Source organism: Sorex fumeus, unplaced genomic scaffold (assembly GCF_029834395.1).
Source record: "Sorex fumeus unplaced genomic scaffold, SorFum_2.1 ptg000037l, whole genome shotgun sequence".
NCBI classification, from domain to species: Eukaryota; Metazoa; Chordata; class Mammalia; order Eulipotyphla; family Soricidae; genus Sorex; species Sorex fumeus.
In genome coordinates, this window is record NW_026606094.1 from 32,163,831 (window position 1) to 32,191,261 (window position 27,431).

The following is a 27,431-nucleotide window of genomic DNA, read 5'->3' on the forward strand; positions in this document are numbered from 1 at the left end:
TTCTACACATTACATTTTTTAATTTATTTATATGTTGTGGAGTGAATACATAGAAGTACTTAGTCTCACACATGGCTGGCTCCATGCCTAGGGGCCAAACCTGGATCTGTGCTTGGAGGACAATATGTACTCCAGACATTCAAATCAGGGTTTCAGAGTTCCTTTGGATTTTTTTCATGGTTTTGACAAGCCATTGGTTTCCACAAAGTGTCCTGTGGGGGTTCCCATAGGTGTGAAAAGTCTACATTAAATGGGAGTGGGGAAGTCATATTTGGAATCAGGGTCTCTGGGTTCTCCAAACTTTTCTTATAATTATTCTGTCTGTTGGTCTATATAGGAACTAGTTCAGCTACTTGAATTAAAAACCTCTATCTCAAGTTAGCATCTTATTTTCTACATGAGGCAATTGATAGATAGGACTAACTAGCTAGCCCAAAGTCAGGTAGCAAAAGTGCCAACTCATATTTGATGTGATTTTTAATCTACTCACTCCAATTGTGACAAGTTTATTGGCATATTTTGATTGTGCCTAGTTTTTAGTTGTTTTTAGTTTGGAGGTCATTTGCAGAGAAGCTCAGGGATTATTCCTTGTTTTGTGCTTAGGAAATCACTCCTGACTGCACGCGGGTTATTTTATGATATGCTGGGGGACAAACCTAGGGTGACCACATGCAAGGCAAAGGCCATACCTACCCTCTGTACTATCTCTCAGGTCTCTTGCAAGTGAAATTTGAGAGATGGACTATGAAATGTACATTCAGTAAAATCTTAATAAGCTGACCTAAATAAAATACTTATTTACAGTATGAAAAGTATCAAAATACTATCTCTAGCTTTTACTGTTTTAATAAAAATGTTACGAGCTATATACAATTATACTTTGCAAAGAAAATCCTACTTGATAATATCCAATTCTTACTAGCAGCTTTATGTAAATTGTTTTATTTAATTATGACAATCCTGACCAAAGCCAATATAATTAGTATGTTATGTGATATAACAAATTTATTCCTCATTCTTCAATTCTAACAGCTGTTAGCAAGTCAGCTCCGGGCTGGGGATGTGATTCAAAGGTAGAAAATACCTTGCAAATTTGAGGCCTTGAGTTCAATCCCCAGCACTTCATTGGCTTATCAAGTAATGCATGTCTGTTCCCCATAACAGTTAAAAAGATAACTGTAGCATCCAGGAAAGAAATAAGGGATATACTGCATTGCTGGCATGCCCGAATCTTGAGTTTGATTCCCATATGGTCCCTAAGCTCTACCACAAATAATCCCAAACATCAAGCTAGGTGAAACCCCTGAGCACCACTGTTATATCTGAAACACATAGGCAAAATGTAAAAAATAAAACCAAAATAATTCAATTCTACCTTTTCGTGACTATAAGAGGCTACAAAGAGTAAATGACATATTGTAGGCACATGCAGTTTTCTTTTGTATTGGAAATAATATAGGTCACTTATAATTATTCAAGCTTGCAAAACTTCACCCTCAGTATTTATTACATCATAATTTATAGTAGAAAATTACTATATACAAATAATGCAATTATCATTATTATATTATATATTATATGTTCAATTATATAATCATATTTTAAAATCCTTATATTACTAATACTTAAAGCAAGATCATTATATATTTATGATATTATATGAATTTGATATATTATTGCATGCAGCCAACCCGGGTTCGATTCCTCCACCCCTCTCAGAGAGCCTGGCAAGCTACTCTCCTGCCCACATAGCAAGCCTGGCAAGCAACCCGTGACATATTCGATATGCCAAAAACAGTAACGATAAGTCTCATAATGGAAATGTTACTGGTGCCCGCACAAGCAAATCAGTTAACAGGAAGATTGTGCTACAGTGCTACAGTGCACTCATTATGTATTTTCTTACAATTATTTGTACATTTTTTACAAATAACTTGAATATAGAGTATACTTTATTTTTCATTTTTTTTTCGGTTTGGGGGCCATACTCAGAGGTGCTCAGGGTTTACTCCTGACTCTGCACTAGAGATCACTTCTGGCAGGACTTGGGAGACCAAATGGGGTGCCCTGGCCTTGAGTTGACCATGTGCAAGGTACCTGCCCTACCTGCTGTACTATACCTCTGGCCCCAAAAATAAAATATGCTTTTAAATTTGTAGTGTTTTCAACACTTTACAAGATAAAATCAGTTCAAGGATGAATTCAGCACTGATTAAAATGGAATTTTCTTTTCATAGTGCAATGCTAGATATCTTAGAAAGTAATCTGTCTGTGATCCAGCCATGCCTCCTCTTGGTACCTATCTACGAAATATAAAAGCATTAATTTGAAAGGATATATATCTATATCTATATCTGTGTGTATGTGGGTGAGTGGGTATATTGTGTATATGTATATACACCTATGTTTATAGCTGCACTTAGTATAATAGCCAAGATATATATACATATGTATGTATATATATACATATATGCATCTATGTATATATGTGTGTGTGTATATATATATATATATATATATATATATGAAAATGTGGAAAGTGGTCTCAGCATGGCTGTGGCTGGTTCTGGAGGTCTTCAGCTGCCTGGGCTCTGCTCGGGGCAGGGAGGAAAACTCAACCTGCCCCCCTCCAAGGGGCCCCGGTGAGGAGAGCTAGGCGCGGGGGCAAGAAACCGGCAGAGGAACACAGGCATGCAGGTCCCAGGGCTGAGATCTCCAAGCCTGCTTGGATCGGGTCTGGGCCTACTCTATCTAGAACCCCCATCTTCCAGTAGGTAGGCATCACACCCACCAACTGCCTCTGGCACCAGGTAATCCCATCAACGGCCAAGACCCAGAGACTATAAAACCCAGCTCCCGGAAGCGCACGACCGCATTTGCAGCCGCACGACATCTTATTATCTAGTTCTTACTCTGGAGAACCCGGCAGGCTACCTAAAACATCCTGCCCGCACTGCACAGCAGAGTCTGGCAAACTCCCTATGCCAAAACCAGTAACTCAATATGCCAAAAACCAGTAACAATGATGGGTCTCATTCTCCTGACCCTGAAAGAGCCTTGAATATGGCACTTTCTAAAATATCAAGGGCTAGGACGAAGGAGATGCTTACTGGTGCCTTCTTGAGGAAATCAATGAACAACTGGATGATCGTGATCATGATATATTCATATAAATAAATATATGTGTGTATAGTATATGTGTGTATATATGTGTATGCACCTATGTTCAAAGATGTACTTAGTACAATAGCCAGGATGTAGAAATAACCCAAACACCTAACTACAGACACAGGATCAAGAAGTTGTGGTATTTTACACAGTGGAATAGTATGCAGCTCTAAAAGAGAACAAAATCATACATTTTCCACAATATATATGAAACTACAGGATATCAAGCTAACTGAAGTCAGAAGAAAAGGTATAGATGCAGAATGATCTCCCTCATACATAGAACTTAAAGATATAAGGCAAGGTTGAAACAGTTCAAAGGCAACGTAATGAGTATACAGACACACGCTGTTGAGTTGAGGGCAAAAGCTTAGGAAGAGGGGTCTCGGGTACTTGAGAGAGGGTCGGGATACACTGGTGAGGGATGTGATGTTGTCATTATGCACATAGGAAACTATTAATAATGTTGTAAATCACAGAATATGTTTTTAAATATTTCTAAAAAGTAATCTAACATTTTCCCAATTTATCATGTTTTTGTTTTAACAGATCATTTACAAATGATTAGAAGAACTGCTTCTTTCTGAGATTCATCATTTCACTTCCTGTGAATTCCTATCTTGCTGAATTTGTGAATAAGGTATGATAAAGAAAATATCTGTGATTAAGATTTTCCATTTGACTGAGAAATCATTGGTATCCTAGATTTACTTTGCAAAGGAACTCTAGAATAGGAAGGGTGTGGATTACCATGTTTGGGTGGAGAAGCCAGATAGAATATGAAATGCAACCAAGCATCTCATACAGAGGGAAGATGGATGAGATTAAGAGTACATCCAGTAAGCACATTTAGTAAGCACATATTCTTAGATAAGATTTGTTTGTGTTGATTACCTATAGGAAGAAAAACAAAAATAGAAGGTAGACTCATTGGTCTATGTTCCAATGCTTATTATTTCTTCCACTGGTAAGTAGATAAAAGCAATAAAAGGGAGGATCTCAAAAATCACCTTCATAAAACAAAAAAAAATAGCATTTGTTTATATAACTGGCAAAATTATCTGATATGTGCGTTTTCTTTGTACTTTGGCCTACTCTTTCTAATATTTAATCTTCTGTTTTATGATCTCTTTTTAGTGACAAACCAGACTCTTAAAAATAACTGGAATCAGTACTAGAAGTTTAAAAGAAACGGGTGCTGCACCTTAATTTTGCTCTGAACTAGAAAAATGGGCTGTGATCGAAACTGTGGACTTATCACTGGTGCTGTTATTGGTGCAGTCTTGGCGGTGTTTGGAGGTGTTCTTATGCCGGTGGGAGATATGCTAGTTAAGAAGACAGTTGCAAAGGTACAAGTAATTTGAAGTATATTTCTTGTCATTCTGATGTAGATGTCATTCTGATGTAGAGCACCTTGTTTATATTTCTTGGTAAATATAAATTTTGTGTCTTCAATTTAGAGGGATCTCTCCATGATAGAGATATTATAAATCAAATATGTTTATTATTATTTATTGTCATAAATATATGAATATATGCACTATTCATTATAAATACAAAAATTATGGAAAAACATAATATGTAGGTTTATAAAAATAACTGCTTGGACTTAATTGAGAATACTTTAGTATGGTTTTAAATGAAAAATTTATTTCATGAGGATAAGATTATGAAAGTAGTTGCATTGGTTAACACTGAGAAAGTAAAATTATAGTTCATATACAGAAACAATCTGGTCTACAAAGTCTGTGTAGTTATATTCAGGGACATATTCTGATGTACTTATCTGTCAAGTGAGAGACCCTTAAGTTTATTATATTTTGTACCTATAATTTTGTTATTTGCTTAAAATATAGTTAAAGATCTGAAATTCTGAAGCTAACTAGTCTAGATCCAATTTTAAATTCACAAAAATTTAAGAATATTTTATAAAATATTCATCAAGATATAAAACATTTGTTCTCTTTAAAATTAAAGAAACAGAGAGCAAGTACAGGAGGTAGGGCACTTGCTACCCTACATCACTACAGATGATGTAAACTTGGTTCAAATTCCTGGCACCACATATGGTTCCCTGAACACTGCCAGTGGCCAGTTCTGAACACAGAGCCATAAATTGACTCTATACAACATTGGTTATGCACCTCCCAGCACCACAAAATTAAAGAAACTTGTAAGATATTTTGGACCTAAAGTCTAGGAATTTCTATACCAATTTGAAAGCATATGTTAAAATTAGAGAAATGTAAGCCTATTTTGATAACTTCAATACTTTTCTCTTTGTCCAAAAAATTATGGTGGTATATAAATTATACAAGATTAAAGTGAAATAAGATGATTATTCAAAATTACTTATTACTATCATTATCCATACTGTATCAAACATATGTTTTCTCTAAGAAACACTTACTGGAAAATGATAGGATTAAATGGTCTAACGCATTGACTAATTCAGTTCATCATTCTTAATTTCATCTCCAGATAAAAAAAATAACAATTTTTGTGATTTTTAGAAGACCTGAAACAATTATGGTTTTTATATTGAATAAGCATGTATTAGAATTAGGTTTTCTGTTCAACCAAGTCATTGTATTACAGTCCCCTTTCAATTCAGTAATCATTATTAAATTCCTTTAAGTAATAACTAAAACTGTATTGCCTTAAAAAGTACAAAAAATAGTTTATATTACATTAATGTCTGAGTCTTATACTATGAAAATAGTAATATTCATATGTATATACCTGCATGTGACTTTCCCTCACAAAATTTCTGAAATGAGTAAGTTAATTTAGCTTTCACCTTCTAGAGTTCAACTATAATACCTTCATCAAATACTTTTACTTTTAGGAGAATAGCCTATAGTAATTCAATAATCTGTATAAAATATTGTCTTTAATATAGTTTTTTGAGTCTATGTAGAAATAAATAAGATATTTTAGAAGCAAGTTAAAAGTCAAATGATGACTGGGTTGCAAAAATTATTAGTCTGTCATCATTTTTTCAATTACAAATTCCCCAGTACAAATGGATTGCAAAAGCATAGGATTTTGTAATGAAATTTTTATTTGCTGCACTGTGTTCCTCTAAGGAATTATCTTATTCTCTACATTAAGCAATAAGATATGAAGATATGAAACATAATTTGTCTTCTACCAACTAAGTACAGAGGGTCATGGGGAAAGAGCGGTATTAACACCATGAGGTGAAAAAGGACTAGTCTAAGGGTCAGATAGTATAAACCTTATCTTAAATCTACTTCTCTTTGTAAGATTGCCTTTGACCAGAAACCTCGTTTCTCAGAACCTCAGCATTCTCTACTAGAAAATGTGATAATGATGTCTAGTGTTCTTTCCTGATCTATCATTCTATGAATTGATGCTTTCAGATGAAGGAAACAAATAGCTCAGGTTGTTCCTCTATTCATGGATCTCTTTAGGCTCACTTTCTGTGAAATACTTCACTTCCTGTTCATTTAGCACATTAAGTTGAAGCTTTCCATCCTAAGAACTTTTTCTTAGATACTTAACCAGAACACTGCCTCCTACCAATTCACTTTTGTTCATTTCTATAGCTTCATAGACTTCTGACTTAGAACATGCAAACTTTCATGCCAAAGGAAGTCAGGAGATCACCTGTGATAACTCCATTAGTTCACCAAAAAGAAAATTGACCTTTAGGGATTAGGTTTCTTATCACTACTAAAGCAAAAGAATATTTCTAACATTTTATTCTTTCATTGGAATTTAATTTTTCTTGTCTATCATCTCTGTAAGAGGAATTGGGTCTTACAGGAAAGTAAAGCAACTTCCTTATTTTTTTTCCTTTTCTTTGAAAATTAGTAACCTAATAATAATGAAGTCAACTGGTATTGTTTTTAGAACATGTACTACTAACTAGTAGAAATAATGAGTAGCTGTAAATGTATTGAAAGTTAAGAAAAGTATATTGAGAAAAATTGACAGGAAGAGATTTGTGGTTTTCCCCCAGGAGCATTGTTTTTCTTAATTTTAGATATAACAAGTAATTATCTTCTGAAGTTTCTAACTTCTGAAAAGACAAAATATTCCAATAGCACTAGATTTCCCTAGGTTTTCTATTTGTCTCATTAATATGAGCCTTTGAAAAAGAAAAGTTAATGTTCAACTTGCAAGAACTTTCTAAACAGCTTTAATAAGTTTGCTTAATAAATTTTTCTGCTTTTGCAATGTTGGCTTAGGGTCACTGTAAATTTTGCCGATATAAACAGATATGCATATACTGTTTCTCACAGATCCTCTTCGAAAATGTTTAACTAAAAGAACTTAGTATAATAACTATTTTAAAAAAATTATGCTGCAAGTGTGCATCAAAGTTACAAAGATTCTCATGAATAAAACACTTGTGCTTATTTTTATACTATTTAATGAAAGGTCATAAACCCCTAGAAGTGCCCATATTTAATATAAAGAAATAACTCATGTTTGTTTGTTTTTCATAGGAAGTTGTCATTGAAGAAGGTACAATTGCCTTTCAAAATTGGGTCAAAACTGGCACAACAGTTTACAGACAGTTTTGGATCTTTGATGTGCAAAATCCAGAAGATGTGATAGCTAACAGCAGCCGCATTAAGGTTAAGCAAAGAGGACCTTATACTTACAAGTGAGTAATTTCCTTTAAATAAATATCCCTGTTTTGTAAGAACAGTATTTCTGAATACTGCTTGATATATGCCATTGAGTTGAAATGAACCTTATTCACTTGATAAATGCCATTGAGTTGAAATGAACTTTATTATTTTCTTTTCATTAATCTACAAAGCATTTGTTACACTTTCTAGAAGGGGTGGGAAAATAAATATTTTTAATTTATGACTAGATAGAAAACAAGAATTAATTATTATAAGAAATAAAGATTTAACATAAATTTGGCAGCATTTGATTACTGACCTACATTTAAGAATTTCAGATGTTTTGTGCTTGCAACATGTATTCTCACCAACTCTGAAATATGCATTCTGATTTTAAAGTAAAGCTATCAGACACTGAGGTGTTTAACAAAACCTAAACTAAACATGCATTTCTATCAGAGGTTCTCGAAGAGTGGTTCATAGGCCAGTAGCATTTGTATCACTTGGAATCTTGGTGAAAATACAAAATCTCAGACTCATTTTGGAACAAATGAATCAGGGACTTGGTTTGGATAATGGTGATGTGAGTGCTTTATAAACTTGGGTGATTCTGACATGCATACAATTTTAAGAAGCATGGTGTTAAATTAATTATACACCACAGCAGTCTTAACTAAGAATTTCTATTTATATAAAATTTTGTGTCATCTAGATTATATTTGGTAGTTTTTTAATATTTTTCTTAATACTAACTCTAAATATACTGAAATTTCATCGCGCTTTTTATAGTTTTGCACTTTAGAATAGACTCATCATATACAATTAGAACTAGAGTAAAAAAATGCAACAAAACTTTCCAATTTTTACTTTAAAAAAAGTTGATGTGTAATTTGTTCCCATTCACACATACCTGTAAAATGATTAACTCTGCATCTGCATAAAGTATTCCTTGAAACCAGCAGGTCATGTCCTTCTTCAAACAGGATGACATGCTTATTCAGCTACTAAAGATAGTTCACTATACTTTGACAAGATATGACATGGGTATGAGATTGCCAGTATCAAGATCCTGATTATATAAACTTTATCCTATACCAACCCTTTGAGGATTTTATAATCATGTCAGCATGTTCTCAGATTCAACATAAACCTTTTTTTTTTCTTTTTTGTCACTCTGCTTTAGCAGGAATGGAAAGAGAGAAATATTCAGTAAAATCCAAAGAAAAATTTCTTTTTTTCAACCTTATTAACTTAAACTTTCCAAAATCTCTAAATGCTCTTAATTTTAAAAGAGAAATAAAGTTGTTGTGTTCACCTATTCTAAACACGGGCTTCAGTTTTAAGGATTTTTCTCCTAGTAGTGCCATCTACTGGTATGACACTTTGAAAGCATTATTTAAGTAAACTAGAATTTGGATGATTATTATCTTATTATTTCAATAAATGATTGTACATATGCATATTATCCTAAAAATGTAGACGCCTTAATTTCAACATTTGTTATATCATCATCACTATCATCCTGTTGTTCATCAATTTGCTCGAGTGGGCACCAGTAATGTCTCCATTCATCCCTGTCACGTGCTAGTGGAGCCTGATGGCATATTTGGGGCTCTTTCAGGGTCAGGGGAATAAGGACCATCATTGCTACTGTTTTTGGCATATCAAGTACACCATGGGTAGCTTGCCAGGTTCTGCCGTGCAGGCAGGATACACCCTGTAGCTTGTTGGCCTCTCGAAGAGGGATGGAGGCTTTTGGGGCAGCCTCTAATCACCTTTACAGGTTTTCCCAGTCAGACATATATACGGGCAGGATACTCTCGGTAGCCTGCCGGGTTCTCTGAGAGCAAGAACTAGACAATAAGAAGTCATGGCTGAGAGCTTGGTTTTATAGTCTCTGAATCTTGGCTGTTGAAGAGGTTACACGGCAGTTGGTGGGTGTAACTGTCTAGCTACTGGAAGATGGGGGTTCTGGGTGGAAGAGGCCCAGTCCCAAACAGAGCAGGCTTGGAGATCTCAGCCCTGGGTCCCACACACCTAGCTTCCTCTTCCAGTTCCTTCATGCGTGAGGCTCGTCCTAGCATGTGGAGAGTGGTCTCAGCATGGCTGTGGCTGGGTCCTGGAGGTCTTCAGCTGCTGGGGTTCTGTTCGGGGAGGAAAAGGAAACTCAACCCGCTGCCCTCCAAGGGGCCCAGGTGCGGACAGCCAGGCACGGTGGCAGGAGACTCTGCATTGTTCTCTTCCAGGAGCTTGGTTTTATATTTGTTATGTAATCTAATTGAAAAATACAATTCTATGAAAGAGGACGGTAAATTATTACTTATAGTCTTTTAGTACTATTTCAGAATTTTACATATTCTCCAATTGCTACAAGAGTAGTGAAACTTTTGTAAACTTATGTAAAAATAAAACGTCACTTTAAATCATTATAAATTTTGAAAGAATATTAGCCATTTATTAATTTTTTCATTAAAAAATACTTATTAGACAATCACCATGAGCCAGACATCATCAGTAATTTATATATTTATTATAACTGAGATATTACATTTTGGTCCCATATATTTTTCTGTTTTTCCTATTTAATTCTCATGATAGATATTCAGATATATAAGAGTATAATGAGTAATTCACTTTCTTTATCACTGAGTACAAAAACTCAAGGTTTTCATTGGAAAAGTATTTTTCAGGATATTTTATGCACCCATGAATAGTTGAGATAAATGCCAGGAGTTTTACTCCATGGCTTGGAGGCCAGCCGCACACTCTAGGGGTAAAGGCAGTTCAGATAGAGAAGGGCGCACCAAATAAAGGGTGTGGGGAAGATCCGCCCAGGATGGGAGTTGCATGCTGAAAGTAGACTATAGACTGAACATAACTGCCACTCAATGTCTCTTTTGCAAACCACAGCACCCAAAAGGAGAGAGAGAACAAAAGGGAGTGCCCTGCCACAGAGGCAAGGTGGGATGGGGGGATGGCGGGGTGGGAGAGATACTGGGACTAGTGGTGGTGGAGAATGGGCACTGGTGGAGGGATGGGTACTCGATCGTTGTATAACTGAAACCCAAGCACAAAAATTTGTAACTCTACGACTGTACCTCATGGTGTTTCACTAATAAAACATTTTAAATGTAAATAAATAAATAAAAATTTAAAAAATACCAAAAAATATTGTCATGTAAATAAATGGCATTTGAATCCTAACATTCATATAAGACAAATATTTAGGGTTTAATTTCTTTCCATTTTTCAGAGTTCGCTATTTAGCCAAGCAGAATATAACCCATGACACTGAGCACCACAAAGTCTCCTTTGTACAACCTAATGGTGCCATCTTTGAACCATCACTATCAGTTGGAACAGAGAATGATACTTATACTGTTCTCAATCTGGCAGTTGGAGTGAGTAAACTACAATATTTGTTTTGAGATATTTTAGCACTCTTAATAAGTAAATTAATCATTAATAACTATTGATTTTTTAAATTTTGTCATTTTAATAATATGTGTTCCTTCCTAGGTCTTTAATTTTAAAAGAAGTTAGAGTGAATTCCAAGATGATAAAATCATAGAGCAATAGCAGAATGAGAACACCACTTAAAAACAGATCCTTTTTTGGGTGGGGTGGGCTAGAGAAGGTCACTCCCAGCTTTGCTCAGGGTTTACTCCTGGCTCTGCATGCAGAGGTCACTTCTGGTGGGGTTCTGGGTAACATATGGGATAACAAACCGGGTTTGCTGCGTGCAAGATAAGTGTCCAACCTGCTGTGCTATCACTCTGGCTCCAAAACACATCATTTTAAAAAATATACTGGAGTTGGAGACATGTGGGAATTTAGGTCATTCTCTGTCACCACATGGCTCCTGAGAACTGGTAGGTGAAGGCCTGAAGGATCCCAAACACTACCAGAATGATCCTGTTGTTCCCAGCAGCATGGAACCCAAATGGCACCACATTCCGGGGTCCTCGAGCTGAACCCCTGATCTGGAGTGGTCTCCAAGTGGGCAATTTCTTTAGTCTCCGTGAAATTATAGGACTTGTAAAATATTTGTCTCCAGAATAATCACATACTTTTCCACATACTTATAAAGTTGTTGGTACTTTATAACCTAGGGAAGTCAGAACTAGGAATTTAGAACTAAAAATACTTAATATATGAAGGGAATGGGGAGAAGAATTAGTCTTATTAGCTTAAACATGATCATTATATTTTTAATAATTACTAGATTAGAAAACATGGCTCACAAAAACAAGCAAAAGATATGATAGAAGTTATCTAGAGGTGCCTTTTACATGAGGCAATTATACATTAATTTCTGGCAAGTTTTGGCTGTAATTTAAAGGTACAGCTTTTTATGAAATATAATTTTAGTAATTCATAAAGCTGGAGCGATAGCACAGTGGTAGGGTGTTCGCCTTACAAGCGGCCAACATGGCCGATCCGAGTTCGATTCCTCCGCCCCTCTCGGAGAGCCCGGCAAGCTACCGAGAGTATTTGATATGCCAAACACAGTAACAACAAAGTCTCCAATGGAGACGTTACTGGGCCCGCTCGAGCAAATCGACGATCAACAGGAGGGCCTTTACCTTTACCTTATAATTTATTAAAAGTCAGATGCTCCAATTGGTGTCTTCAACATTACTCTCACTTTTTTTTCCTCTTTTTTTCTCTGTAGGTTGTACCTCATCTTTATCCAAATGCATTTGTTCAATCGGTACTCAATTCACTTATCAAAAAGTCAAAATCCGCTATGTTCCAAAGGAGATCTGTGAAAGAGCTGTTGTGGGGTTATAAGGATCCATTCCTCAGTTTGGTTCCGTACCCTGTTGATACCACAGTCGGACTGCTTTATCCTGTGAGTATCAAATAAAGTGTGATTTTGTTACATTTTACTTGAATATAGAAGCAGTGGTGATTCATAATTTCTTAATTTGCAGACTTTAATTTGTGTTGTTTTCACCTGATTACTCCTCCTTCCTAAATATCTGATAAACATGTTTGAATTTAAATTTTTTGTCTTAACCTAAACTTGGAGACAACTAGGTTGAAAGTAAAGTATGCCAAACTTTAATGGATTAAAAACTTATTCATATAGACAATTTCATATAACCTATTGAACAACTAAAACTTCTAATGATTCACATTTATTGAAATGGCAATTTGCTCTTGAGGAAAATGTGAACTTAGTGGTGTACTTACAATTTAGAAGCTTTCCTGTTTGTTTTGTTATGTGGATTTTTGGTTTTTGGTTTTGTGACCATATCCTGGCTTACCTTAATTCCAATTTTGCACTCAGATATCTTACCTGACAAGACCTGGGAGTCTGTTGGGAATGCCAGGAATACCCACTAGGGTAGGCTGCATGCAAGACAAGAGAAGTCATTGTTGTACTATAGCTCTGGACCCTACAGCTTAGAAGTTGAAAAATGCATTGGAATTTGTATATTACATTTAGCTATACACTTCAGTTTCTTATTTTACTTTTAGACAGTTTATAATATTGTTATAAGTTTATATATGTAGAATGTCAAATTGCATGTAGAAATCCTTAATGGAACAGAGATTCAGTTATTTTTAGTTTAAAGATCCATACTTTTACCTTAGCTAATTATTTAAGTTTTGTTTGCCTAATTTTTAGTAGCCAATTATTGATTATAATATTTAGGGTTCCTTTAGAAAACTCATTTCTCTCTCCTTTTGTTCAAAACCCCCTCATGTGAATTCAAAAGTAATAGTGATTAAAATTGCCGTATTCACTTAACTGAAACAAAGGAAACCGGAGTTTGAACCATATCACTATTTGCTATTTATTTTATTTATTTGTTTGAATATAATACTTATTTCTAGGTACCCTTGATAATCAATCCTTTAAAAATGCTTAATATCAGTGAGATGAAACCTTACCATGAACATATATATATACATATATATGCACATATATACGTTTCAAATAATTTTAAATAATGATGAATAATCATTGTGAGAAATGTAAGAGTAAATGAATTTTTATTTTATTTTTAGAAGTAACTCTATGTGGGTTATTTTTTCAGTACAATAATACAGTAGATGGAGTTTATAAAGTGTTCAGTGGAAAAGATGACGTCAGCAAAGTTGGTATAATTGACACATATAAGGACAAAAAGTAAGTATCAAGGTAGTGTAAGTGTGATACTTGACTTCTCTAAGGTAGGGAAGGCATTTTTTAGACAACTAGAAGGGCCCAACTATGAAAAAGACTTACTTGCATCTCACTCTGAACAGACTTCTGCCATGTAACCTTTACTTCTACCAAATATACAGCACAGAGCTGTTCAGCGTCTGACATGGGGTTTAGTTTACTTTTATGTGCTGACTCTTAAATATAAAATAAATACAAAGGTGCTATTCTCTTCTTTGTTGCATAACTACCATTACAATCCTCCTATAAAATTGGATAATCACAGGTGTAAAGGGAGAAGACTAATACAAAACCAATTGTCTACAGATATTTACTATTGTTTCACTTTTAAAATCGAGCTTATAAAATTTTAAAAAATGGTGTTTGTACCAGTAGTAGCATATCTTATGTGTCTATAAAGATAAATGAATACATGCAAACATTTCATGATTCTCCAGTATTAGAAAAAAACTATCCTGAACAAATGATACATATTGAAAAGTCAAGTTTTTAAGCCTTTATTAAGTAAAATTAGTAATTCAAGTACAGGTCTAAAATTTACAACAAAACTTGAAAATAGACTACCTCTTTCATAAGGGTAGTAAATGAGGTAATGTCCAGAGTCATTGTTTCCTTTCTTTTCCTGCTTTCTACATATCTGGAATATATATATACTTTACCATATGTGTAAAAAAAAGGAAGAAGGTCCATAAATACCAAGGAAAAGAACATTCTTTTCCTCAAAGTTTATAAATGCATGTTAAAGCTGTTATTTCCTGAAACAAAAGGAAGGAATTAAAACTGAAAGAGATTAAATGTTTTTAAGAAGTCCATGTCTAGCTTCACAAAGTTAAGTATTCATTAGAATAGCACTTTATCTTCTATAGAATACAAAGGAACAGTTTTTCCTAGAAAAGACTAGTGGAGAAAGAAAACACTTCTAACTGTTCATTTCATGGGAAATCACCTATTTATATATTGAGGAATATCAACATTTCCTCCGTTATGGTAAGGCTTCAGGAGAGATGTTAACACTACAAATTGGAGTAATAATTTTACATAAATTTAAGATAATGCTATCTTAATTAATCATAGAATGCTCAAACATATCATGAATAACTTACTGTGTTTAAAGAAAATGGTTTACACTGACATTCCACTGAATGACATGTCAACAGTGGGAAGAAGGGAGTTTTTATTTCACCAAAATGTAGCAATATACAATTATTCTTGTTTGTATTGTTCCCAAATATATTTATTTCAATATTGGAGTATAAGTTAAAAGGTCTTAAATCTAATTCCCGCTTATGCAAAAGTTGATAGAGAAGAAAGTATACATTATCTACATTTTTTTCCTCTGTTGCTCAGGCACGGTAAACATTCTTTTGTTTCCCCATACTCCCTTTTGCTGAGCTTACATTTTTGCCCATTTAATATTTTCATTCCATTAAGTTTGAACACTTAACAGACTATTTTTGCCCATTTAATATTTTCATTCCATTAAGTTTGAACACTTAACAGATTACCATATTATTAATTTTTCTCATTAAAGAAATTCTACCAACATTAGGCATCTAAATATTTCTAATAAATGTTTCTCAATTCTTTTTTATTCAGAACAACGTTGGGTCTAATTCATTTACAAGATTTTCCAGTTTTTAACTTTCCTGGTTGCTTAATGGTAGCAGGCTCTTAATTTATCTCAACAAGATGAAAGTTCAAGTAAAATTATCAATGTTCTATGATATAGAACATTAGTTTAATATTTTTCCCATCTAACCTTTATTATTTTAATACTTGTATTATCAAAGTAATAGGAAATTATTTTTAATAAGAATGCTTGTTCATTCATTTTTCTTTTTGTCCCTAAGGAATCTTACTATTTGGGAAAGTTATTGTGACATGATTAATGGTACAGGTAAGAGCATTTGTTTTGTAGTGATAATCACACTGAACTTATTCCCATATCTCCCACAAATCTGTTGTCATACACAGAATGTTCTGAAAATAGAAAGTGTGCATTAACAATCTTTATATGCAGAAGCATAATGTATAATTTTCATTCTTGCATAGGCTTAGACAATTATGTAATGTGATGGGATTTCTGAAGATCAGTCACCAAGGATTAGCTTTTATATCATTACTAAAAAATTTTTAAAATGTTGGGGCTGGAGCGATAGCACAGCAGGTAGGACTTTTGCCTCACATGTGGCCGATCCGGGTTCGATTCCCAGCATCCCATGTGGTCCCCAGAGCACCACCAGGAATAATTCCTCAGTGCAGAGCCAGGAGTAACCCCTGTGCATCGCAGGGTGTGACCCCCTCCCCCCAAAAAATGTTTTCTTTGTAAAACTTTACCTGATCAACTGAAAACCAAACCACTTGTTCTATTCTAACAATAGAACAAGATTTAAAAACTTGGAGAGTAGTTACTAGTCATGTCTTTATAAGATATTATACATTGTGTCACAAAGATAGTGCGGAATCTAAGACACTTCTCTTAAATGATTCCTACCAACCATGGTTCTAATCTCTGTCACCACGTATGTTGCCCTGAGCACCTCCAAGGTACACTCCTGAACACAGATCCAGGAGTAACTCTTGAGCATTTCCTGGTATGCCCCCAAATGAAAAATAAAATAAAACAAAATACTGTACATGGCTGGAGAGATAACTGAACAGCTAAGAGAATGCTTTGAATGTACAAAATCTGAGTTTTATCCCTAGCACAATATGGTCCCCCAAGCACTTTTGGGACCAACCCTTGGTAGTGAGCTGAGAGCTGAAACAATAATACAGTGAGTAGGTTGTTTATCTTGCATGCGACCAACTGAATTTGATCCTGGGCACCTCTTATGGTCCTTCAACCCCACCAAGAGTGATCCCTGAACACAGAATCAGGAGTAAACCCCAAGCACTGCTAGGTATAGGCTACCCAAAAAAAATGGGTTCTAGTCCCATTCCTTGAGTCATCTGTCCAGTCTCAGATAATAATTTTTGCATATTTTTCAATGTATATTTTTTAATCTAGATACTGTAATTTATGCAGTTGTTTGCAAAAGATTTTCAGACATACAATTTTCTAACTCCAATCCCAATTCATTGTGGACCCCATATTCTTTCCCAGTCCCAAACCTGGATCCTTAAAACACACATTTTTAAGTTTAATTGTTGTTAAATATTAGGTCTAGTGATTTAGGTATATACAGATCTTTGCCTTTACATATAGAGAGGTCCAAGGCTACTAACCCTTGCCCCTATGTGACTTTATTGTCTTCTTGCTTACCCATCTCATTTCTCTCCTTCCTTATATATTTTTTTTCTGTACTTTCAAATCAGAGATTTTTCCCAACTTTTCTGTGTATTATTTTTCTATAGTGGCTAAGGTATTTAAGAAGATAGTGAATCCCAGTTCAAATAAACTATATTGGTAGATTAAGGTAAACTTAAATATTCGTCTCACTCAGTGGCATGGACAATTGCTCTATAGCCTTTTGTTTAATTTCACTGTCAAAGGTGTAACATACAAAATCAGAAGGTTAAAAAGAAAAAGAGCCAAATAAGTACACGTATTCCATGGTGGCTTGTGACTGATGATGTTTGTTTTAGAAGCAAAGGGGGAGTTATCTAGTTATTTCTTTATATCTAGTGTGTGTAACAACCATAATAGAAATTTAATAGCTTCAACAAATGTTTATTTCAGTAGAATTGATGTGTTTTAAGCACAATAACTTCTGTTTAGCAAATTTTAATGAATTATTTTAAAAAATCACCAGACTGAAAATCATTAGGATCAATGAATCACTGTCAAAAGTAACAATGCAGCCAAAGAGATCAAAATGAAATTGATAATAATTATTATTCTCTTGATGGGCTGGGATTTTTTTCTAAAAGCCACAAATATAATTTTAACAACATGTGATTCTACTGTATATTATTTTTTCTACTTTCATTAATTTTTGAAGAATGGGACGATTTAACATGGACTTAATGTCAATGAATATATAATTAACATTCAATGATATACAGATTTGTTGAAAATTATAGCTATAAATTATTTGCCACTTTAAAATACTTAAAGGGTGACCAGTACAAATTAAAATATAAATGCTTAGTTTTATGTTAACTACATGTTAAGTATTTTGGAAAATTTAACAAAACATCCATTAAAAAAAATTTGGCTGCAGGCAGCCTGATGGAGTGGGTAAGGTGACTGCCTTGCATGCAGTTGACCTGGATTCAATCTTCTGTGTCCTATATGGTCCCCCAAACACCACCAGGAGGGATTCCTAGAGTGCAGAGCCAGGAGTGACCCCTGAGCATTGCTGGAGTTACCCAAAACCAGACAAACAACAACAAAATGGCCTCTGGACTGAAGAACAGTGCAGAGATTCAAGCATTTACCTTGTTCATAGATAACCCCATTTTTTTTTTGGAAGGGGGATTCACATAGCTCAGGGCTTACTTAGGGGTCACTTCCAATGGTGTTCAGGGAACCATATGCGGTGGTGGCAGGATCAAACCAGGTTGGCCACACAAGGGCCTCTCTCTGCTCTATCTCTCAGGCCCAATCCAATATATAGCACCGCATGACAACTCCACCAGAATCCCCAGGTATATGGCTCAACCACCATCAAATATTATCTCTAAATACATATTCATACACAGATACAAACACACACATATGTATATATGTGGCTGCCAAGAATTTAAAAGTTATATCCCATTTGAATTATGTTTTTATTGACCATGATAAAATAGAAAGTTCCAGATTTTAACATGCTTTACATCTTTTCTTACTGACTTGATTTTTAAACAGATGCAGCCTCATTTCCACCTTTTGTTGAACCCGATCGAGTATTGCAATTCTTTTCTTCTGACATTTGCAGGTAAGACAAAGACATATGTATTTACGTGAGTCAAATTTCTTTTCTCCAAATGATAAACTGTAGTTCAAAACTTTTATACTTAGGGAACCGGGAAAATAGCACAGTAGACAGGGCACTTGCCTTGAACGTAGTTAATGAGACTTGATCCTCTGACCCCATATCGTCCACCAAGCACCTCCAGGAGTGATCTCTGAGTAAAGATAGAGCCAGGAGCAATCCGTGATCACTGTCACGTGTGGTGCCGGCCCTACAAAGTTATACTTAGTAATCATGTTATTTTCCAAAACACACACACACACACACACACACACACACACACACACGTGCTTAGGGATTTTTTTATTTATAAAGAACAAGCTGGTATGATAGCACAGCAGTAGGGCATTTGCCTTGTGCCCAGCCAGCCTGGTCAAGCGGGTTCGATTCCTCCTCCCCTCTCGGAGAGCCTCCAAGCTACTGAGAGTATTCAATATGCCAAACACAGTAATAAGAAGTCTCACAATGTAGACATTACTGGGCCCGCTCCAGCAAATCTATGAACAACGGGAGGACAGTGACAAAGAACAAGCACAATAGAAAGTTAATACATTTGTTAACTAAGAGTTTGAAGGGTGTGAGTGATTTTAAATGATGTAAAGCTTTTCTTTTTAATTTCTAATAATTTTTCTTTTATTTTTACTAACCTAACTGAATATTTAATAGCAAACACTTCTAGAATGACATGACCAATCCTTCTAATTATGTTTAGAGAAGATGATGCAGCTGTCACAGAACTTTGTAAATGAATGGAATGTGCTCTGCTGCCATAGTGACCTCTTTACAGGTTGATGGGGCCCAGATATGTCACACAACCATTGAGGTCACAATAGCAAAACTTTTGTTTCTGAAAGACTTGTGGTTGTAGGAAAGGACTTAATATTTCTGAGTCATCTAATGTGAAGATTGAAAAGAGGTGTTGTTCAAGGCTGAAGGGATAGTATAGCAGTTAGGGTGTTTGCTTTGCATGAGGCCCACCCAAATTCATACCCAGCACTCCATAATGGTCTCCTAAGCACCACTAGGGTTGATCCCTGGGTGCAGAACCAGGAACAAACCCTGTACACTGCAGAGTGTGACTCTAAACCAAACCAAACCAAACCAAAGCACCGACAACAAAATGGAAAAGAGGTTGTATTTCTTTACAGAGAGCTATTTGCAAATTGAAAGAAATATATATATTGAACCCCAGCAGATTGTCTGGGGTATGATATACTGTAAATGATGGAGGTATGGGCTGGAGCGATAGCACAGCGGGTAGGGCATTTGCCTTGCAAGCGGCCAACATGGCTAATCTGAGTTCGAGTCCTCCGCCCCTCTTGGAGAGCCTGGCAAGCTACAGAGAGTATCTCGCCCTCATGGCAAAGCCTGGAAAGCTATCCATGATATATTTAATATGCAAAACATAGTAACAATTGTCACAATGGAGACATTATTGGGCCTGCTCGAGCAAATCGATGAACAATGGGAGGACAGTGACAGTGATGGAGGTCTATTATTTACATATACATATATATATACATATATATACATATATATATACACATACATGAAAAACTCAATTTATACATCCTAGCAAAGGAATAGACTTTCCAGAATTTTTTTAAAAAAAAACAAAAACTACTTTTATGTAAACTGGGCACAAACAAAGCAGTTGAGAGATCTAGATATTTGATCTATAAAAAAAAAATTAGAGGATAACTGTCTTGAGTATATACAAGCTATAGTAATTTATAAGCAAAAGGTGTTTTGTTAAATTTTTGAGAAAAAATAAAAAATAATTTGTCTTTAACTTTGAGTTATATTATGGCTTAAAATTTTACAAAAAAGGTTAAGAAAAATTTGAAAAGAACTTAAAATTCTAAAAAAAAATACCCTATTTGAAATATTTTTTAATATATCTTGATGATTGAGTACTTGCCTTACAATGTGAAGCTCTGGGTTTAAAATTTGGCAGCTTAAAAAATATATCAATATTTCTTATGTTCATGCAAAACTGTTAATCTGAAAATAAGAAAAAAATATCATCTCCAACACATAAGTGATGTTCCTGGAATGAAACTTTCTTGTCTTTGTTTAGGTCAATATATGCTATATTTAAAGAAAAGATTGATCTGAAAGGAATCGAAGTGTTCAGATATGTCCTTCCTGCCAAGGCCTTTGCATCCCCAGCTGAAAATCCAGAAAACATTTGCTTCTGCACAGAAAAAGTAATCTCAAATAATTGCACAGCTTCTGGTGTTCTTGACATTAGCAAATGCAAAGACGGTGAGAACACATTCTCAATATTAGCTCTTGATATAATTTGCAGTAGTATTTGAAGGATAATTATTATATAGGGTTTCTTTCTACAAAAAATAAAGAAAGAAATATTGGCAGACTGTAAGAGTGGTGAAAGAATTTTTTTGTTTTGATATTTTATTGTTTTTGAGATACCAATTATGCTTCAGTTTTGAAAAAATGTAATGAGTATAATGAGTAGTAGAAACTAATGCTAATTTGGAAAATACTGTTTTTGGTCTCACCCATCTTTAAATATTTTAAATGAATAATTTCCTTGTACAATTATGTTATTAGCTTCTTATTGGATATGTGAGTTGCAAATATTTTCTCCAATCCTACAAGAAGGTTTTTTTTATTTTGTTGGTTTTCTTTAGTGTTTAGAATCCTTATATGATTCTTTTTAAGTTTTGGATAATATAGGGGAAAAAAATAAATCTTCCCAGAATACTTTGAGCATTTCAACTTATATAGCTGCCATTTTTCTACTTATTGCAAATATATGAACGTATATATGTATAGATATATGTATGTATATTCAATATTTTTCTAAAACAAAAGTTGACACACAAATTTGGAGTTTGTCCTACTTTGTTCACTTTTTTCGTACTGTTGCAGTTGTGGATGACAAAAAGAAAACCTCTCACAGAAATTCTTTCTTAGTTCAAAAATGTAGCATATGCTGGAAACATACAGTTGAAACTTTTGTGTCCAGGAATTAAACTTTTTCTATTGAACATTTTTAATATCTATGGAATGCATAGTAAATATCAATTGAATTATTAGTAAGATATTTCAGAATTACATACTTTTTACATGGGTGATCAGATATGTCTTCTCTTTTCTTCCCCTGTGTTCAAGCCTGATTTTATTTTTATTTAATTTTAATATTTTATTTTCAAGAAAATCTTTTTAATAAGTGATATGTGAAAAAAGGATATTTGTCCCAATTTTTTTTACTAAAATTTATTTTCAGGAAAGCCTGTGTACATTTCACTTCCTCATTTTCTATATGGAAGTCCTGATGTTTCATCAAATGTTGAAGGTTTAAATCCCCATGAAGAAGAACACAGAACATTCTTAGATATTGAACCTGTAAGTAAATTTATTACTAATATTATTTAATATTACTTTTAAAAAATAAAATTTGGGACTAGAGCAATAGTAGGGTGTTTGCCTTGCACCAGCCAACTGGGATTCGATCTCCGGGATCTCCAGCATCTCCGACATCCCATATGGTCCCTCAAGCACCAACAGGAGTGATTCCTGAGTGCAGAGCCAGAAGAAACTCTTGAGATAGCCAGGTGTGACCCAAAAAGGCAAATTAATTAATTAATTAATTAATTAATAACACTGTAGCATTGTCCTCCCGTTGTTCATTGGCCCAGTAACGTCTCCATTGTGACATTTGTTGTTACTGTTTTTGGCATATCAGATACATCAAGGGTAGCTTGCCAGGCTTTGCCATGCGGATGAGATACTCTCGGTAGCTTGCCGGGCTCTCCAAGAGGGGCAGAGGAATTACACCTGGGTCGGCCGAGTTGGCCGGGTAAATTCCTCTCCTATAGATGGTATTCATTGTATCATAAAGTTGACAGTTTTTTTTATTGAAAATTACTTTGATTTCTTTCTATCAACTGCTTGTTGAACATCAAAATAACTCCATTTTACTCAGTCATAAAAATGTATGACATTTTTAATAATTCATACTTTATAAGTGCCAATGACAGGAATTATTTTAAATAGCTTAAACAACTTGATAGGGTGTGGAAGGATTTATTGTTTTAATTACCTGAATATTATCCTTTTCAAAAGTTGAATGCCAGAATTTCACTATTATGTTTCAGTTTACATCAAGATTGACATGGAATTACAAACTTATGATATATAAATTCTCACTAAATATATATTAGGCCAGGCATAACTGTATTTCATTAATGCTGTTGATGATTTGCTAAAAAGCATTTGATGTAAATATTACAGATCTAAGACGCTAATATTTAGTTTAGTAGAAAGATATTCTGGGGTATGTTTCTATATACATGCATGTGTACAAATGTTAACCTAAAAATCACTTTAAGTTTAATGTGGCAGAAAAAAGGAAGTTTTGTATATTCTGAAGATTTTGTTTTATTCTGCTAAATATGTTTGTTCCCTTTTTAGACAACTGGATTCACTTTACAGTTTGCGAAAAGACTGCAGATCAACTTACTGGTCAAACCAGCAAAAAAAATTGAGTGAGTCTCTTGAATAAGTTTATTGTTACACGATTTTTAGTATAGTCTTATAAGAAGAACACAATGAAAGCAGAAAAAATAAAATTTTAAATTTATTTTGACTTAATTTTATTAAATAAGTACTATAAAATGTTTATGTTAGGTTTCATCTGTATTTTATAATATCTAGTATTTACTTATATGATGTTTATACTATTCAGTAATATTTTTGAGTGTTTGGTATCAATTTCATTTTTTCCAGCTGCCCAAATATTTCTATGCAGTAGCTTGTAAAATTCATGGTTCACTCTCCTGAGCAAAATTTATTGAAATAAAAAACATGTGCTTATAAAACAAATCAATCAAACCAAAAATCTGTTTTAGGAATCTGTTTTAGAAAGATTTCTGAGAGCAAAAGATGTCTGAGAAACAGACATATTAAAATTTAAACAATTAACTAATAGGGAACAAATATCAAGGAACTTAACTAAATTTTTCAAGAGTGTATTCTAGGGGCCAAAGCAATAGCATAGAGGGTAGGGTATCTATCTGCCTTGCATGCAGCTGACCTGGGTTCAATCCCTGATATCTCCTATTGTCTCCTGAGCACCGCCAGGAGTAATTCCTGAGCGCAGAGCCATGAATAACCCCTGAGCAACGCTGTGACCAAAAAAAAAAAAAAAGAGTATATTCTAGTAATTATTGAATTGTTAATAGATATATATTAAATGCTGTACATAAATATTTTATTAGTAAATATTCTTGATTCATTTTCAATATATATTACAGCGCATTAAAGCATCTGAAGCATCATTACTATGTGCCTATTGTCTGGCTTAATGAGGTAAATTTTTATCTTTCTATTAATTGCAGTAAGTCTCTTTATATATGTATATTGTTTTACAATTTAGCATGTAGATATATAATTTGAATTTGTATATTTTGAATGCCCAATTAATTATTATTATAATTAATAATGCATTATTAATTATATTATTATTTTATAATGAGAGAACCAAATTGCACAATAATAAGTTTTTGCAACTTTTCATTTTTTTCTTTTAAGAAGACAAAGCAGTCTCTGTCATTTTTGGTTATTTTCAGAATGCATTCTTCACAAACTTGCTTTTTTTATAGTCATGCATAGATATAATTGTAAATATCTCAAGACATATTAAATGTTTAGCATTAAAAAAAGCCATTTACCCTTTCAAAGACCAGAGCAAAGTAAAGCAGACTAGGTATAACTATGTAATTTTATTTCCTACTTAAAGATTTTATTAATATAAACCACAGAATAAATGATAGACTTATAAGTGTACTGTATATGTTATCATTGGGAGTGAAACCATCAAACCTTGTTATTTTCTCTGACAATGAGAAACATCTTTTTAAAAAACTGTGAAACATTTCAGAAAGATTTTTCTGAAGATCAAATGATACTTAGAATTTGGAAAGTGGTATATAATATTTTTAATATTATAGAATTACATTGCACTCTTTAAATATTATGTCTTGACATTTATTCTCTTCTTTGACAAACAAAAGGATTCCATTGACTTTTCTCAGACAGATAACTTACAGAAGTAACTCATATCCAGGTGTTTAAAGCAATAGGCGACACATAGGGAAATATTTTGAGTATTTTTGCTTCTCTGATCTACTTATAAAGTTTTCCCAAATAATTATAATAATTAACTTTATTACAGACTGGTACTATTGGTGATGAGAAGGCAGAAATGTTCAGAGATAAAGTGACTGGAAAAATTAAGCTCCTTGGCCTGGTAGAAATGATACTACTGAGTGTTGGTGTGATAATGTTTGTAGCTTTTATGATTTCATACTGTGCATGCAAATCAAAGGCAGTAAAATGAGTAAGTATGTTACAAACTTATAAAGTATTTCTGTATATTATATTTAATTTTATCAAAGACCATTTATACATTATAGTCAAATATTGCTATACATTCTAGCTCTTATCTAATATATTTTCAATTCTGAGATTGATGATTTGAAGTTGAAAGCAAAGACTAAGTAAAAACTGCTTAGTCATATGATAATATCTTTATGTAATATCTTTAATTCTGGGAAGGATAGGATAAAAGATGAAATTAACAACTTTGAAGTTATTACAAATACAGGTTTGTACAAATTCTGACCTTCAATTTAACTCTAGTTAATTATTGGGAAAAAAATTTAATATTCACAGATTTTAGAATGTTATGCAAAGTTGGTAGCAGTTACTTAGAGAGATATAATTTTATGATGGAAAGAAAATGAAGGGAGAAATTAATAAGTTAGAAATTAATAAAATTAAAAACTCAAATTAAGATCAGATATCTACTTAAACATAAAAATAGAAGTCTAAAATTGAGTAAAATTAAATTTGAGCGCCAGAGAAATTCTGCAGGGGTTGCAGGCATCTGACCCTGGTACAATTCCTGGCATGGTCCCCTAGTAGCTGCAAAAAGTGTTCTGTCCCCCAGTATAAAACTGGAGTAGGGGCCAGAAAGATAGTACAGCGGGTTTGGTTAGGTTTTTGCCTTGCACAGTATGGACCTGATTTATATCCCTAGCATCCCATATCCTGAGCATCGCCAGGAGTAATTCCAGAGTGCAGAGCCAGGAATAACCCCAAGAGTTGCTGGTTGTAATTAAAAGCCACCAACCTCCCCACTCCCCACCAAAAAAAAAAACTGGAAGTAGTTCCTGAGCACCAATTGGTGTGGCCCAATCACCCAATTTAAATTTTAATGATTTAAACTAAATCATTCAGTGTTTAGGGGAGAATCAGGGAATTATGGACAATATTTGAGTCTTGGCAAAGTCTTAAAGTAGTCTTAAAATCCAATTTCATTTTGGATTTTAGTGCTCACGTTCCCTTAGTTTTAAACAAAAAATTATTACTTTATCCTATTTTTCCTCCTTTTCTTTAATAAGCTTGGGTCTCACTATCATTTTCTATGGGTAGAGAATTTTCTACTTCCTTATCATTTTCTTCAATCCATAAATCCTTTTCCAGTCAAACACAAAGAAAGTACAATATAATCAAGAGCACTACTTTTGTTACTCAGTCCACTAATTTCTAAGGATTTACCCAGACATCTTTTTCTTTCATTTCTTCTCTGTAAAAATGATTGAGGTCTCAGGAAGATTGTAGAGCATCTTTCTGATAAAGCACTTGCCTTGCATGTGGCCAAACTGAGTTCTATCCCTGGAACCCCAAATGGTCGCGGTAGCCTGTCAGGAGTGATACCTGAGTGAAGTCAGGACTGGGGGTGGCCCCAAAACCAGAGGGAAGGAGAAAGGATTGAATAATTCTGCCTATAATATTTTTGAACAGAACATATGGAAAATGCTAATATATGTAATTATAATAAAGTAAACATTATATCTCCTTTAAAATTTGTCATTTTTCAGGCTGGAGAGATAGCACAGCGGGTAGGGCATTTGCCTTGCACGTGGCCAACCCGGGTTCCATTCCCAGCATCCCCATTGGTCCCCTGAGCACCGCCAGGAGTAATTCCTGAGTGCAGAGCCAGAAGTAACCCCTGTGCATTGCCAGGTGTGACCCAAAAAGCAAAAAAAAAAAAATGTCATTTTTTTCAGTAACAAATAAATTGTGATTATTCAAAGGTATTCATATGGCCAATTGTACATTATACAATTAATATCAAAGATCGTAATTAATAAAGTACAACAGAACTGTTTAACATGGAGGTTTATTTTTTAAAAAAATAAAGCATAACATCTATAAAAACTTTTCTGTAAATATTTTTGAAGTTAGATGACAAACTTTATTTCTATTTAGAAAGCCATATTTGGTAAATTTGTTAAATTGGGTGAAGCACTATAAGTTTTTCAAAATGTTTTTGTGTATAGATAGATACACATATGTGTGTAGTAAGTATGCAATATATAACATATATATTAGCAATATATAACATATATATTAACTTTCCTTAATGATTTTATTTATAAGAAAAAATTACTGGTATTTAACCAACTTTTCTATCTTTACAAATAGAAAATATGTCTATATACATAAATTTATATTTGGCTGAAAAGATTTGGAAAG

The 27,431-nt window shown here is 33.9% G+C and overlaps 1 protein-coding gene across 7 annotated transcripts in view; it reads left to right on the plus strand.

Annotated features, from left to right (window-relative positions):
• Nucleotides 1–27,431, plus strand: part of LOC130027372 (platelet glycoprotein 4-like) — a 253,284-nt gene that overhangs the window by 222,467 nt on the left and 3,386 nt on the right. For 5 of the 7 annotated variants that reach the window (XM_056118093.1, XM_056118091.1, XM_056118090.1 and 2 more), the window contains exons 2-14: nucleotides 3,718–3,808; nucleotides 4,306–4,517; nucleotides 7,647–7,807; nucleotides 11,029–11,176; nucleotides 12,451–12,630; nucleotides 13,826–13,917; nucleotides 15,804–15,850; nucleotides 18,752–18,821; nucleotides 20,938–21,125; nucleotides 22,114–22,232; nucleotides 23,301–23,374; nucleotides 24,143–24,197; nucleotides 25,063–25,227. In XM_056118093.1, coding sequence (XP_055974068.1) covers nucleotides 4,398–4,517; nucleotides 7,647–7,807; nucleotides 11,029–11,176; nucleotides 12,451–12,630; nucleotides 13,826–13,917; nucleotides 15,804–15,850; nucleotides 18,752–18,821; nucleotides 20,938–21,125; nucleotides 22,114–22,232; nucleotides 23,301–23,374; nucleotides 24,143–24,197; nucleotides 25,063–25,227 — 1,419 coding nt within the window. In that variant the 5' untranslated portion in view covers nucleotides 3,718–3,808; nucleotides 4,306–4,397. Of the gene's footprint in view, nucleotides 1–3,717; nucleotides 3,809–4,011; nucleotides 4,136–4,305; nucleotides 4,518–7,646; nucleotides 7,808–11,028; nucleotides 11,177–12,450; nucleotides 12,631–13,825; nucleotides 13,918–15,803; nucleotides 15,851–18,751; nucleotides 18,822–20,937; nucleotides 21,126–22,113; nucleotides 22,233–23,300; nucleotides 23,375–24,142; nucleotides 24,198–25,062; nucleotides 25,228–27,431 lie in introns of those variants that run through there. The other 2 variants (XM_056118094.1, XM_056118095.1) reach the window with 2 other exon arrangements.